The sequence below is a fragment of the Tachyglossus aculeatus genome, chromosome 2 (genome assembly GCF_015852505.1).
Source record: "Tachyglossus aculeatus isolate mTacAcu1 chromosome 2, mTacAcu1.pri, whole genome shotgun sequence".
Classification (NCBI taxonomy): domain Eukaryota; kingdom Metazoa; phylum Chordata; class Mammalia; order Monotremata; family Tachyglossidae; genus Tachyglossus; species Tachyglossus aculeatus.
In genome coordinates, this window is record NC_052067.1 from 165937125 (window position 1) to 165953456 (window position 16332).

Genomic DNA, 16332 nt, shown 5'->3' on the forward strand with positions numbered 1-16332 from the left:
CCTACTGAGAGCTCACCTCCTCCAGGAGGCCTTCCCAGACTGAGCCCCCTTTTTCCTCTCCTCCTCCCCATCGCCCCACACTCTACCCTACCTCCTTCCCCTTCCCACAGCACTTGTATATATTGCACATATTTATTACTCTATTTATTTTACTTGTACATCTTTTCTATATTTATTTTATTAATGACGTGCATATAGCTATAATTCTATTTATTCTGACGGCTTTGACACCTGTCTACATGCTTTGTTTTGTTGTCTGTCTCCCCCTTCTAGACTGTGAGCCCGTTGTTGGGTAGGGTTCATTTCTATATGTTGCTGACTTGTACTTCCCAAGCGCTTAGTATCATGCATTGCACACAGTAAGTGCTCAATAAATATGATTGAATGAATGAATGAATCTTGGGCAAGTCACTTCACTTCTCTGTGCCTCAGTTACCTCATCTGTAAAATGGGGATTAGGACTGTGAGCCACATGTAGGACAGGGACTGTGCCCAGCCTGATTAGCTTGACACATAGTAAGCACTTAACAAATACCATTATCATTATTATTTTTATTGTTATATGCAAAAGGGACTGTGTCAGACATGATGATCTTGTATGTGCCCAGCGCTTAGTACAGCATCTGAAACCTAGTAAGCGCTTAACAAATATCATTATTATCATTTGTATCATTTTTATTACTAGTATTATTACCACTTTCTAGAGAAACCTCTCTCCTGGTTGCTTAATGAGTGACATCTGTGCTGTGCAATGATAATCTCAGTTTCTTTTGAAGTGGGCCATCTTCTCCTATGAATCACCATCTCAGTGGGCTAAAAACATCCATCTCATTGGTAAAGCCAAAGAAGAAGGTGATCTTTAGAAAGGACCCCCAGGCTGGGGATATTTGGCTGTTGCAACTAGCCAATGTTAAAAACCCAAGTCTCCAATCCTTCCCAATTCATCATTACTAAATTCTGTGTTGGATGTTTGACAGAGTGGAAAAACTTTTTTCAAACGGTTATATCTATCCTAAACCTGCCATGTGGTGAAGGAATATAATTTTGCTCAGGGGCCTTTTGGATTTCAAAACAATCCATGTTGAATAGTTTCTGTACCTCATAAGATTTTATTACCCTTGTAATAGACTCAGAGCCTCGCAGGCATGAGTTCAATACACAGATATTTCAGTCAGAGGATTTAAAAATAAAATAAAAGAGAAATCGGAGGTGTGGGATCCGGAAGATTTAACGCTTAAGGAATATATTCTCATTTCAGTTTTTCCTGAAGAGGGATTGTTGGAATTTTGGACCCGATCTGATGCCTCTGTGGAGAGGTGCTCATTCATTCATTCATTCATTCATTTAATCGTATTTATTGAGCACTTACTGTGTGCAGAGCACTGTGCTACGCACTTGAAAAGTAGAATACAGGAATAGAGACAATCCCTGCCCACAACGGGCTTACAGTCTAGAGGGGGGAGGCAGACATCAAAACTAGTAAACAGACATCAATATAAATAGAATTGTAGATTCATTCATTCATTCAATCGTATTTATTGAGCGCTTACTGTGTGCAGAACACTGTACTAAGTGATTGGGAAGTACAAATTGGCAAAATATAGGGATGGTCCCTACCCAACAACAGTATAGATATATACATATATATACTTAAGTGCTGTGGGGCATGGGGGAGGAGGAGAAGAGCTAAGGGAGAGAGTTGAAGTGACACAGAAGGGAGGGGGAGCTGAGGAAAAGGGAGCTTAGTCTGGGAAGGCCTCTGGGAGGAGGTGCAACTTCAGTAGGCATTTGAAGAGGGGAAGAGTGATTGTCTGGGAGATTTGAGGGCGTTCCAGACCAGAAGTAGGGCGTGGGACAGGGGTTGGCAGCGAGACAGGTGAGAGGGAGGCCCAGTGGGGAAGTTGGCGGCAGAGGAGAGGAGTGTGTGGGCTGGGATGTAGAAGGAGAGAAGGGAGATGAGGTAAGAAGGGGCAAGGTGATGGAGAGCTTTAAAGCCAATAGTGGGGAGTTTTTGTTTGAAATGGGGGTGGATAGGCAACCACTGGAGATTCATTCATTCATTCAATCATATTTATTGAGCACTTACTGTGTGCAGAGCACCATACTAAGTGCTTGGGAAGTACAAGTTGGCAACATATAGAGACAGTCCCTACCCAACAACGGGCTCACAGTCTAGAAGGGGGAGACAGACAACAAAACAAAACATGTGGACAGGTGTCAAGTCATCAGAATAAATAGAAATAAAGCTAGATGCACATCATTAACAAAATAAATAGAATAGTAAATATGTACAAGTAAAATAGAGAAATGAATCTGTACAAACAAATATACAGGTGCTGTGGGGAGGGGAAGGAGGTAGGGTGGGGGGGGATGGGGAGGAGGACAGGGAAAGGGGGGCTCAGTCTGGGAAGACCCCCAGGAGGAGGCGAGCTCTCAGTAGGGCTTTGAAGGGAGGAAGAGAGCTAGCTTGGTGGGTGATTCAGTAATCCAGTCAGGGTAGGATGGGTGAAAGGTCACTCTTCATTCTTTCACTTCTTGAGCATCAAGTATGTGAAGAGCACTGTGCTAAACTCTGAGGAAGAGCACTTTAAAGGATATAACAGAGTTGGTCGTAGGTCCTCCGGGGATTGATGATAAAATGGAAAGGCTGAGAAGTTGGTGAAGCAGGAGGGAAGGTGAATAGGGGAGCAGTGGGCTTAGGGAAGGCAAAAATTCAAACGGGAAAAAGCAGGATGGGAGTTGAAGAGGATGGATCGGGTAACAGATGTGGTAGCTCTCTGGGAGCTCATTCTAAATCTACCAGCCAATAAATTAATTGTATTTATTGAGCACTCAGGCTCTTTTGCGGCCTCGTCCTCTGCCTCAGTCAGTAGATCATATTTATTGAGCACTTACTGTGTGCAGAGCACTGCCCTAAGCTCTTGGGAGAGTACGTAACAGACACATTAACTGCCCGTTGGGAGAGTACAATATAAAAGTGTAACAGACACATTACCTTACCTGCATATAGTAAGCACTTAATAAATGCCATCAATATTATTATTATTATTATTACCTGCCTGCAACCAGCTTACAGTCCCACTCTCTAACTGTGAGAGTTCCTCAAGGTTCAGTTCTGGATCCCTTTCTTTTCTCCATCCCACTCCACCTGGAGAACTCATTCTCTTCCATGACTTCAATTCCCATCTCTATGTGGATGATTTCCAAATTTATGTCTGCAGTCCCTACTTCGCTCCTTCTCTGCAGTCTCGCATTTCCTACTTGAATGTCCAAATGACACCTCAAACTTAACATGACCAAAACAGAACTCCTTATCTTCCCCTACTAAATCCTGTCCTCCCCCGACTTTCCTGTCACTGTAGACAGCAGCACCATCCTCTCTGCCTCAAAATCCCATAACCTTGGTGTTATCCTCATCTCATCTCTTTCATTCAACGCCCATATTCAATCTGTCACCAAATTTTGTCAGTTCACCATTCACCTTGTCGCTAAGATTCACCCTTTCCTCTCCATTCAAACTGCTTCCACGTTAATCCAAGCACTTATCCTATCCTGCCATGATTTCTGTATCAACCTCCTTACTGACCTCCCTGCCTCCTGTTTCTCCCAACTCCAGTCCATATTTCACTCTGCTGCCCAGATCATTTTTCTACATAAACATTAGGTCCAAGTTTCCCCATTCATTCATTCATTCATTCCGTCATATTAATTGAGTGCTTTCTGTGCGCAGAGCACTTTACTAAGCGCTTGGGAAGCACAAGTTGGCAACATATAGAGACGGTCCCTACCCAACAATGGGCTCACAGTCTAGAGGGGGGAGACAGACAACAAAACAAAACACGTAGACAGGTGTCAAAATCGTCAGAACAAATAGAATTATAGCTATATGCACATCGTTAACAAAACAAATAGAATAGTAAATATGTACAAGTAAAATAAATAAAGTAATAAATCTGTACAAATATATGCAAGTGCTGTGGGGAGGGGAAGGAGGTAGGGTGGAGGGGATGGGGAGGAGGAGAGGGAAGAGGGGGCTCAGTCTGGGAAGGCCTCCTGGAGGAGGTGAGCTTTCAGTAGGGCTTTGAAGGGAGGAAGAGAGCTAGCTTGGCAGATGTGTGGAGGGAGGGTATTCCAGGCCAGGAGAAGGATGTGGGCCGGTGGTCAATGGCAGGACAGGCAAGAACGAGGCCCAGTGAGGATGTTAGCGGCAGAAGAGCAGAAGGTTCAGGCTGAGCTGGAGAAGGAGAGAAAGGAGGTGAGGTAGGAGGGGGCGAGGTGATGGAGGGCCTTGAAGCCGAGAGTGCGGAGTTTTTGCTTGATTCATAGGTTGACAGGCAGCCCCTGGAGATTTTTGAGGAGGGGAGTAACATGCCCAGAGTGTTTCTGTACAGAGGTAATCCGGGCAGCAGAGTGAAGTATAGACTGAAGCAGGGAGAGACAGGAGGATTCTCAAGGAACTCCAGTGGTTGCCCATCCACTTCTGCATAGAATAGAAACTCCTCACTGTCAGCTTTAAAGCAGTCAATCACCTTGCCCTCTCCGACCTCATATCGCCGCTTTCCTTCTACAGCTCAGTCTGCCCCCTTCACTCTAATGCCAACCTACTCACTGTACCTCCATCTCATTTATCTCGCCACCGACCTCCGCCCATGTCCTGCCTCTGTCCTAGAACGCCCTCCCTCTTCATAGCCATCAAGCAAATGACTTTCCCCACCGTCAAAGCCCTATTGAAGGCACATCTTAAGAGCCCATCCCTGACTAAGCCCTCACTTCTTCTTCTCCCTCTCCCTTCTGCATCACCCTTCCATCGGGATTTCATTCAATCGTATTTATTGAGCACTTACTGTGTGCAGAGGACTGTACTAAGTGCTTGCACCCTTTATTCACCTCTCCCTCAGCCCTGCAGTACTTAGGTACTTATCCAGCATTTATTTACCTGTATGAATGTCTGTCTCCCCATCTAGACTGTAAGATCTCTGTGGGCAGGGAACTTGTCTACTAACTCTGCTATATTGTACTCTCCCAAGCACTTAGTATAGTGCTCTGCACACAGTAAGTGCTCAGTAATCACGATTGATTGACTTAGTTTGGTGTTTTGGTTTCAGTTGGTACTTAGTAAATGTCAAAGATTGATTAAATCTATACTTTAACATGCTATGATAAACAGTATACTTATTTTCATATCCATAATTTAATTTATTCATTAATATGAATGTCTGTCTTCCCATCTAGACTGTAAGGTCGCTGTGGGGAGGGAATGTGCCTACTAACTCTGTTGTATTGTACTCTCCCAAGGGCTTGGTACACTGCTCTGCACAGAGTAAGTGCTCAATAAATGTCATTAATGGTGATGATGATGATGATGATGATATCTATTATCCCTAAATTAATGTTGTAATTTGAATGCAGGAGGAAGCATAACTTTCATTTATTTATATAATGATTAACAATAATAATAATAACAATAATAGTAATTATGGTATTTGTTAAGTGCTTACTATGTGCCAGGCACTGTACTAAGTGCTCAGTTAGATACAAGAAAATTGGGTTGGACACAGTCTCAAATTGGGTTGAACACAGTCCCTGTCCCATGTGGGGCTCACAGTCTCAATCCCCATTTTACAGAGGAGGTAACTGAGGTCTAGAGAAATGAATTGACTCACCCAGGCTCTCAGAGCAGACAAGTCGTGGAGCTGGAATTAGGACCCAGGACCTGCTGACTCAGTCCTTGTCCCAAATAGGGTTCACTATTTAAGGGGGACAGAGAACAGGCATCTGATCCCCATTTTACCGATGAGGAAACTGAGGCACAGAGAAGTGAAGTGACTTGCCCAAAGTCACACAGTAAGCAACTGGCAGAGTCGGGATTAGAATGCAGTTGTTCTGCAACCCAGGCCTGAGTTCACTAGGCCACAATGCTACCCTAAAAACGATTGCAGCAAAATCCAAGAGAAATACATTGCTTTTCCACACTATCTCCCTCTCTAATCAACCCAGCCAGTAAACGAAGTGACTCTTAAAGATAAGCCTCAAGTCCAGAGCTGGATTTTGAGCTCTGCTCTACATCACTTCTGTAAAGGTCAAATTGTTATTTATCTTGTTTTTCTTGCTTCCTCGGTCAATTTAATGCTTCAGCGCTTTTATTCTATTAAAATGAATCAATAATCTAGTTGACCCGAAATCCTAAAACCCTGGACGAGTCTACACAGAGCCAAGGAAAATTGGCCACCTTCTTCCCTAAGTGCCAAGCTATCCAGAATCCCCAGGGGCAGCTCTTGCTGAGGAAACACTTCAGGAAGCGCTCAATAAATACGATTGATGATGATGATGATGATGATGCGGGACACAACCATGATTTTTTTTTTCTTATGGTATGATGATGATGGCATTTGTTAAGCGCCTACTTTGTGCAAAGCACTGTTCTAAGCACTGGGGGGATACAAAGTGATGAGGTTGTCCCATGTGGGGCTCACAGTCTTAATCCCCCTTTTACAGATGAGGGAACTGAGGCTCAAATAAGTTACGTGTCTTGCCCAAGGTCACACAGTAGACATGTGGCGGAGCTGGGACTCGAACCCATGACCTCTGACTCCCATGCCCATGCTCTTTCGACTGAGCCACGCTGCTTCTCTAATGGTATGGTATGGGTTTAAGCATTTACTATGTGCCAGACACTGTACTAAGGACACACAGCTGGATACATAGAAGCGCAATCCATTTCCTACAAAGGGCTCAAAGTCTTAATCCGCATTTTCCAGATGAGGGAATTGAGGCCCAGAGAAGTGTCGTGACATGCCTGTGGTCACACAGCAGACGAACGGCAGAGCTGGGATTAATAATAGTAATAATAATAGTAATAATCATGGTATTTGTTAAGCGCTTACTATGTGCCAGGCACTGTACAAGACAAATCGGGTTAGACACAGTTGCTTGTACTACGTGGGGCTTTCAGTCTCAATCCCCATTTTACAGATGAGGTAATTGAGGTCCAGAGAAGTGAAGTGATTTACCCAGATCCACACAGCAGACGAGTGGCAGAACTGAGATTAGAACTCATGATCTTCTATCTCCCCAGTCCATGCTCTATCCCCTGTGCCAAGAATCCAGGTCCTTCTGACTCCTCAGCCTGGGCTGGTCTTTTAGACTGTGAGCCCACTGTTGGGTAGGGACCGTCTCTATATGTAGCCAATTTGTACTTCCCAAGCGCTTAGGACAGTGCTCTGCACACAGTAAGCGCTCAATAAATACGATTGATTGATTAATTGATTGGGCTCTATCTAACAGGCCACTCTGCTTCTATTTTTTATGGGTATTTGCGAAGAGTTTACTAGGTGCCAGGCACTGTACTAAGAGCTAGGAGGATACAAACTAATCATCAATCGTATTTATTGAGTGCTTACTGTGTGCAGAGCACTGTACTAAGCGCTTAGTACTAAGCGCTTAAAAAAAAACTAATCTGGTTGGATAAAGTTCCTATGTCACATGGGGCTCCCAGTCTTTATCCCCATTTTACAGAGAAGGGAAGCAGCGTGGCTCAGTGGAAAGAGCCCGGGCTTTGGAGTCAGAGGTCATGGGTTCAAATCCCGGCTCCGCCAATTGTCAGCTGTGTGACTTTGGGCAAGTCACTTCACTTCTCTGGGCCTCAGTTCCCTCATCTGTAAAATGGGGATTAAGATTGTGAGCCCCCTGTGGGACAACCTGATCACCTTTTAACCTTCTCAGCACTTAGAACGGTCTTTTAGACATAGTAAGCGCTTAATAAATGCCATTATTACTATTATTATTATTATTATCAATGCACTGACTGAATAAAATAGGTGCTGAAAAAATACGATTGATCAATTGGAACAGCCGCAGCATGGCGTAGCGGATATAGGATGGGGGAGTCAAAGGTCACGGGTTCTAATCCTGGTCCACCACTTGTCTGCTGTGTGGCCTTGGGCAAGTCACTTCACTTCTCTGGGCCTCAGTTACCTCATCTATAAAATGGGGATGAAGACGGTGAGCCCCACGTGGGACTGGGATTGTGTCCAACCCGATTTGCCTGTATCTACTTAGAACAGTGTCTGGCACATTGTAAGGGCTTAAAGAATACCATAATTATTAATTTAATTTTATTTATTCATCTATGAAACCTCTCTGGGCATTGGTTCCTCATCTAGAGAAGGGGTTAAGATCACTCAGGAACAACAGTGGAATAGGGACTGGGCCCAATCTATATCCAACCCAGTGCTTAGCACAATGTAAATGCTTTAGAAATGCTACATTTTGGGTGTGTGTGTGTGTGCGTATGTATGTGTGCCTGTGTGAAACACAGTTTACTGTAACCTCCACAGTTAATGCTATTCTGAGGTTATGATTTTTTTAGCTGGCCTCCCAGCTCTGCGAGTTCTAAAATATTTTCTCTGCATGTTTCTATCGAGGCTATATATTTTGACTAAGCCCTTCTCGAAGTGATTCTATTATGACTCAGAGCTGGCCAGACAAAGGCAAAGGACACCTCGTCACTTTCAAATTAAAAGTGTAGAACCATTCCTTTTCTCTCCCTGCAACTCCATCCGAGGCAGATTTCAGTTAAATTCGTATTATATATTTAGGCTTTTATATTATACATATTGATTTTGGTGTTTGAGGGTTTTGGTCCTCCCAAACCCCTAAATAAAGATATTATTCTTGCTTGTGGTCTTCTCTGCTGACTGTCAAAGCAATAATTGAATATAAATGAGAGGAGGGAACACAAAGAAAGAAGTGACTTTTTCTTTTAGAGATAGGGAGGGAAGGAAAGAAGAGAGTGAGAGAAAACATGAGCGGACACCTGTGCCCATATGAGAAACAGCTTGGCCCAGGAGAAAGAGCACGGGCCTGAGGGTCCGAGGACCTGGGTTCTATTCCCAACTCCACCCACTTGTCCGCTGTGGGATCATTTCACTTCTCTGGGCCTCAGTCTCTTCATCTGCAAAATGGGAATCAAATACTTGTTGGCCTGTGATCCCTATTTGAGACAGGCACTGAGCTTTATCCGCCCTTATTGTAACTTCTCCATGTCTCAGTTACCTCATCTGTAAAATGGAGATTAAGACTGTGAGCCCCTTGTGGGACAACCTGATTACCTTCTATGTACCCCAGTACTTAGAACAGTATTTGGCACATAGTAAGCGTTTAACAAATACCATCATTTTCAGGGCTTAGTACAATGCCCGGCACATAGTTAAGTGTTTAACAAATACCATAACTATTATTACCCCAAGACTTAGTACAGTGCTTGGAACCTAGTAAGTGCTTAGCAAGTACCAAAGATTACTGAGAAATTCAGTCGGTTAGAAAGGAGTGTATGTCAGAATAAATATGTGTCTCATTTAAATGTGTTGTAGACACATTGCCCTTTGTAAAAAGGGTACAAATTGTACTTATTCGGTTCTTACTAGGTGCCAAGCACTGTAGTAAGTGTTGTGGAAGGAAAGAAACTGTGTAATATTAGTAACTAGCCAGATCAGACTGGGACACCAGTAAGTGAAGGAAGAAAAAAAAATGATATGAAAAGGGAGAGGAAAAAGGAAGGAAAGATATAGTAATAATATTTGTAGTGATATAATAATAATAATAATAATAATTGTGGTATTTGTTAAGCCCTCCTTTCCCCTTCTCAAAATAATAATGATAATTATTATTATGGTGCTTGTTAAGTGCTTACTGTCAGGCACTGTTCTAAGCACTGGGGTAGATACAAGTTAATCCGGTTGGACACAGTCTCACATGGGCGTGGAAGTGTACTAAACCCTGGGGTAGATGTAAAATAATCCCATCAGACACAGGTCCCGTCCTTCCTGTCCTGTCCTTTTTCTGGCTTTCCCATCACTGTAGACAGCACCACCATCCTTCCTGTCTCACAATCTCATAACCTTGGCATTATCCTTGATTCCTCTCTCTCATTCATTCATTCACTCATTCATTCATTCAATCCTATATATTAAGCATTTACTGTGTGCAGAGAACGTACTGGAAGTACAAATCGGCAACATATAGAGACGGTCCCTATCCAACAACGGTGTCACAGTGTAGAAGGAGGAGACAGACAACTACACAAAACAAGTAGACAGGTGTCAATACCATCAGAACAAACAGAATTTGAGCTATATATGCATCATTAATAAAATAGAGTAATAAATATGTACAAATATACAGAAGTGCTGTGGGGTGGGGAGGGGGGTAGGGTAGAGGGAGGGAGGGGAGCGATGAGGAGGTGAGGGGGAGAGAAAAAAAGGGGGGCTTAGTCTGGGGAGGCCTCCTGGAGGAGGTGAGCTCTCAGTAGGGCTTTGAAGGGAGGAAGAGAGCTAGTTTAGTGGATGTGTGGAGGGAGGGTGTTCCAGGCCAGAGGTAGGACATGGGCCAGGGGTCGACAGTGGGACAGGTGAGAACAGGCCCAGTGAGGCGGTTAGTGGTGGCAGAGGAGTGGAGGGTGCAGGCAGGGCTGGAGAAGGAGAGAAGGGAGGTGAGGTAGGAGGGGGTGAGGGGATGGACAGCCTTGAAGCCAAGAGTGAGGAGTTTTTGCTTGATTCGTAGGTTGACAGGCAGCCACTGGAGATTTTTGAGGAGGGGAGTGACATGCCCGGAGCATATCTGTAGAAAGATAATCCGGACAGCAGAGTGAAGTATAGACTGAAGTGGGGAGAGACAGAAGGAAGGGAGATCAGAGAGGAGGCCAATGCAGTAATCCAGTCGGGATAGGATGAGAGATGGAATCGGCAAGGTAGTGGTTTGGATGGAGAGGAAAGGGTGGATCTTGGCGATGTTGTGACAGTGAAACTGGCAGGTTTTGGTGAAAGACTGGTTGAGGGGGGTGAATGAGAGAGCCACGTCAAGGATGACACCAAGGTTGTGGGCTTGTGAGACGGGAAGGATGGTAGTGCTGTCAACAGTGATGGGAAAGTCAGGGAGAGGACAGGGTTTGGGAGGGAAGATAAGGAGCTCAGTCTTGGACATGTTGAGTTCAAACCACATTCAAACCACATATTCAGTCCACACTAAATCCTCTCAGTTCGACCTTCACAATATCGCTAAAATCTGCCCTTTCTTCTCCATCCAAACTGTTACCGCTTTAATCCAAGCACTTATCCTACCCCGCCTTTATTATTGTATCAATCTTCTTGCTGACCTCCCAGCCTCCTGTCTCTCCCCACTCCGGTCCATACTTCACTCTGCTGCTCAGATCATTTTTCTACAGAAGTGTTCAGTCCATGTTTTCCCACTCCTTAAGAACTTCCAGCCATTTCCCATCTACCTCTGCATTAAACAGAACCTCTTTGCCCCACCGGCTTTGAAGCAGGCAATCACCTACCCCCTCCTACCTTACCTCGCCACTCTTCTACTACAACCCGGCCAGCACGCTTCCCTAACGCCAACCTTCTCACTGTACCTCCATCTCGTCTATCTCGCAGCCGACCCCTGGCCCACGTCTTGCCTCTGGCCTGGAATGCCCTCCTTCCTCATATCCAACAGACAATTCCTCTCCCCCTCTTCAAAGCCTTATTGAAGGCATATCTTCTCCAAGTGGCCTTTCTTGACTAAGTCCTCCTTTCCATTTCTCATAATAATAATAATAATTATGATGCTTGTTAAGCACTTACTGTGTGCCAAGCACTGTACTGAACACTGGGGTAGAGACAAGTTAATCAGGAGGGACATAGTCCCTGTCCCTTGTGAGGCTTTCACCCTTAATTCCCATTTTACAGCTGAGGTAACAGAGTCCCAGAAAAATAAAGTGACTTGCCCAAGGTCACACAGCAGACATGTGGCAGAGCCAGAATTAGAACTCAGGTCCTTCTGGCTCCCAAGCCTGTGCTCTCTCCACTAAACCACTCCTTTTGTCTACTAGCGTCCCCCACTCCCTTCTGGGTCATCTTGACTTGCTCCCTTTATTCATCACCCCTTGCAGCCCCACACCACTTATGTCCATAGCGGTAATTTCATTTATTTATATTAATGTCTGTCTCCCCCTCTAGACTGCGAACTTGTTGCAGGCGGAGAGTGTGTCTGTTTTATTAATCATAATGATGGTATTTTGTTAAGCGCTTACTATGTGCCAAGCACTGTTCTAAGCACTGGGGTAGATACAGAGAAGCAGCATGGCTCAGTGGAAAGAGCCCAGGCTTGGGAGTTAGAGGTCATGGGTTCAAACCCCGGCTCCACCACATGTCTGCTGTGTGACATTGGGCAAGCCACTTAACTTCTCTGTTCCTCAGTTACCTCATCTGTAAAATGGGGATGAAGACTGTGAGCCCCCCGTGGGACAACCTGATCACCTTGTACCCCCCCAGCGCTTAGAACAGTGCTTTGCACATAGTAAGTGCTTAACAAATACCATTATTATTATAAAAGATAATCAGGTTGTCTCATGTGGGGCTCACAGTCTTAATCCCCATTTTACAGTAGCACAGAGAAATGACTTGCCCAAAGTCACACAGCTGGCAAGTGGCGGAGCTGGGATTGGAACCCGTGATCTCTGATTCCTAAGCCCGTGCTCTTGCCACTAAGCCACGCTGCTTCTCTGTTGTTCTCAATATTCTCTATTTTTCTACTTTACTCTCCCAAGCACTTAGTACAGTACCCTGCACAGTAAGTGCTCAATAAATATGATTAAATGAAAGAATGAATAACTACGACTGACTGACTGACTTACACTCTGCCATTTCCTCTGTGTCGTATGATTTTAATGCCTGTCTCCCCCACTAGCTCGTAAGCCTGAGGGCAGGAATCATGTCTACCATCCCGATTGTATCGTCCTCTCCCAAGCGCTTCGCCCAGTGCTCTGCCCACTGAAAGCACTCAATAAATACCACCGATCAATGGATCAAATGAATGCCATCCACAGACACACTCCCTGCCCTCTGTCATGCCTTTTTAGCAGATAGAAGTTCTCCTTTTCCTCCAGCCTTGCCCAGGACGATGGACAGGGAGGCTGTTCTATGATTAAAGAAGCGAATTACTCCTTTTCATCCTCTTTGTCCAAGCCATTTCCCCCCATCTTGCAAATAACCTGCCCTTTCCTTGTGCAGTTTATCTCCGAAGAGGCTGATAAGAGCGCTCTGGTTGAAAAGCTGGAGGCGGAACACGTGAAGAGAGAGAAGAACATGTGGATCCTAGAAGCCAGACTGCAGGTCAGTCTCTCGGGTTTTCCTCTTATTGCCTGCCAAAGCCACTAGCAAGAAAACCTTCATCTGAGGTGGCCAGAGAGTTACTTTTCGTCAAAAACGATCCCGGGTTTAATTGTCTAGCATTCATTCATTCATTCAATCGTATTTATTGAGCACTTACTGTGTGCAGAGCACTGGACTAAGCTCTTGGGAAGTACAATACAGCAGTAAAGAGAGACAATCCCTGCCCACACCGGGCTCACATTGTGTAAGAGAAGCAGCGTGGCTCAGTGGAAAGAGGAGTCAGAGGTCATGGGTTCAAACCTTCGCTCTGCCAATTGTCAGCTGTGTGACTTTGGGCAAGTCACTTAACTTTTCTGTGCCTTAGTTACCTCATCTGTAAAATGGGGATTAAGACTGTGAGCCCCCCGAGGGACAACCTGATCACCTTGTAACCTTCCCAGCGCTTAGAACAGTGCTTTGCACATAGTAAGCGCTTAATAAATGCCATCATTATTATTATTTTTATTAGTAGGGGGAGACAGACATCAATACGAATACAAGTACAAAACCTGTGAGACTAGGGGTGGGGTATCAAAGCACTTATGGAGTACAGCCCCAAATGCATAGATGATGCAGAAGACAGGGCAGTTGGGGTGGGGAAATAAGGTGTTAGTCAGGGAAGGACTCTTGGAGGAGGTGTGATTTTTGGAGGGTTTTGGAGATGGAGAGAGAATGGTCTGGTCTGATATGAAGGGGGAAGAAATTCCAAGTCAGAAGGAGGATGTGGGTGAGGGACCAACAGCAGATGAAGAGCAACAGTTAGGTAGCAGCATGGCCTAGTGGAAAGTGTCTGGGCCTAGGAGTCGGAAGACCTGGGTTCTAATCCTGCTACGCCACTTGTCTGCTGTGTGACCTTGGGCAAGTCACTTCACTTTTCTGTGTCTCAGTTTCCTCAATCGATCGTATTTACTGAGTTCTTTCTGTGTGCACAGCACTGTACTAAGCACTTGAGAGAGGACAACCCAACAATATAATACACATTCCCTGCCCACAACGAGCTTACTGACTAGAGGGGGAGACAGACGGTAATAAAAATGAATAAATGAAGGATATGGACATAAGTGCTGTGGGGACTGGGTCGGGGGTGAGTAAGGGTGACGCAGAAGAGAGAGGGAAAAGAGGAAAGGAGGGCTTAGGAAAGACCTCTTGGAGGATATGGGCCTTCTATAAGGCGCATAAAGGCAGTCGCGTTTCCCTTAACGGTGCTCACATTTAGGACTGTGGAAAAATCCCTCTTTCTTGGGCTGCTCTCTGGATGGTCGGAACTTCGAATTTCTCCTTTTCAAAGCAGAGGGAAGGAAGGGAATCAAGGCCTATCACGGGCTTGGTTGGAACAGTGTCCTCTTCAACTCAGAATGATTTGGTTTCAGAGCCACTGCTGCCTTGGTGATCAGGATGATGTATTTTCTTCCAATTCTTTTGGGACGGGACTACTGAAAAACAGCGAGGTCTAAGTGGAAATGCATGAGACTGGGAATAATAATTATTATCATTATAATGATAATAACAACTATGGCACTGAAGTGCTTATTATGTAACTACCCTCCTACTGCAATCCAGCCCATATATTTTGTTCCTCTAATGCCAAACTACTCACTGGGTCTCCATCTCGTCTATCTCTCCATCGACCTCTCCCCCACGTCCTCCCTCTGGCCTGGAGTGCCTTCCCCCCACGTATCCAACAGACAGTGACTCTCCCCCATTTCAAAGCCGTATTGAAAGCACATCACCTTCAAGAGGCCTTCCCTGATTAAGCCCCCCTTTCCTCTTCTCCCTCTCCCTTCTATGTCACCCCAACACACTCCTTTACTGACCACTCCCTAACACTCCAGCACATACCCGTACCCATAATTTACTTATTTATATTAATGTCAGTGTCCTCCTCTAGGCCATAAGCTCATTGTGGGCAGTGAATGTTCTGATATATTGTTCTATAATAATAATTTTCATAATTTTGGTATTAAGCGCTTACTATGTGCAAAGGACTGTTCTAAGTACTGGGGAGTATACAAGGTGATCAGGTTGTCCCATGAGGGGCTCACAATCTTATTCCCCATTTTCCAGATGTGGTAACTGAGGCACAGAGAAGTGAAGTGACTTTCCCAAAGTCACACAGCTGACAAGCGGCAGAGCCAGGATTTGAATCCATGCCATCTGATTCCCAAGCCTGTGCTCTTTCCACTGAGCCATGCTGTTTCTATTGTACTCTCCCAAGTAGTACAGTGTTTTGCACACAGTAAGTGCTAAATAAATATGATTGATTGATTGAAGGATTAAAGAGCACTGTACTAAGCTCTGGAGTAGATATAGGATAATTCCCATCCTACAGGTGACTCACAGTCTAAGGGGGAGAGAGAACAGCTATTTAATCTCCATTTTACAGATGGAGAAACTGAGGCACAGAGAAGTTAAACGCCTTGCCCAACATCACCCCAGTGGGAAAGTGAGAAGAGAAGCAGTGTGGCTCAGTGGAAAGAGCACAGGCTTTGGAGTCAGAGGTCATGGGTTCAAATCCTGGCTCTGCCAATTGTCAGCTGGGTGCCTTTGGGCAAGTCACTTAACTTCTCAAGGCCTCAGTTACCTCATCTGTACAATGGGGATTAAGACTGTGAGCTCCATGTGGGACAACCTGATTACCTTGTAACCTCTCCAGCACTTAGAATAGTGCTTTGCACATAGTAAGCACTTAATAAATGCCATCAAAAAAAAAGTGGCGGAGTCGGTATTAGAATCCGAGTCCTCTGACTCCGAGGCCCATTCTCTCTCCACTAGGCCAAGCTGCTTCTCAAAGACTTCACTTCTAGTCCCTTGCCTGCTGTGGGATCTCGGACAAATCACTGAATGAAGTAGTGTTGCGTAGTGGATAGAACACGGGCTTGGAAGTCGGAATGATCTGGGTTCCAGTCCTGGCTCCTCCTCTTGTCTGCTGTGTGACCTTGGGCAAGTCACTTCACCTCTCTGGGTCACAGTTACCCCATCTGTAAAATGAAGATTAAGACGATGAGCTCCTTGTGGGTCAGAGATTTTGTCCAACCTGATTAGCCTGTATCTACCCCAGTGCTAAGTACAGTGCCTGGAACCTAGTAAGAGCTTAACAAATACTATAAACTAAACTAAACTAAATTTTCCCTCTCCAAGA

The 16332-nt window shown here is 44.9% G+C and overlaps 1 protein-coding gene across 1 annotated transcript in view; it reads left to right on the plus strand.

The window, feature by feature from the left end:
- Positions 1–16332, plus strand: part of LMNTD1 (lamin tail domain containing 1) — a 242410-nt gene that overhangs the window by 103802 nt on the left and 122276 nt on the right. The window contains exon 3 of the mRNA XM_038741112.1: positions 13053–13154. Within this exon, the coding sequence (XP_038597040.1) occupies positions 13053–13154 (102 nt within the window). The remainder of the gene's footprint in view (positions 1–13052; positions 13155–16332) is intronic.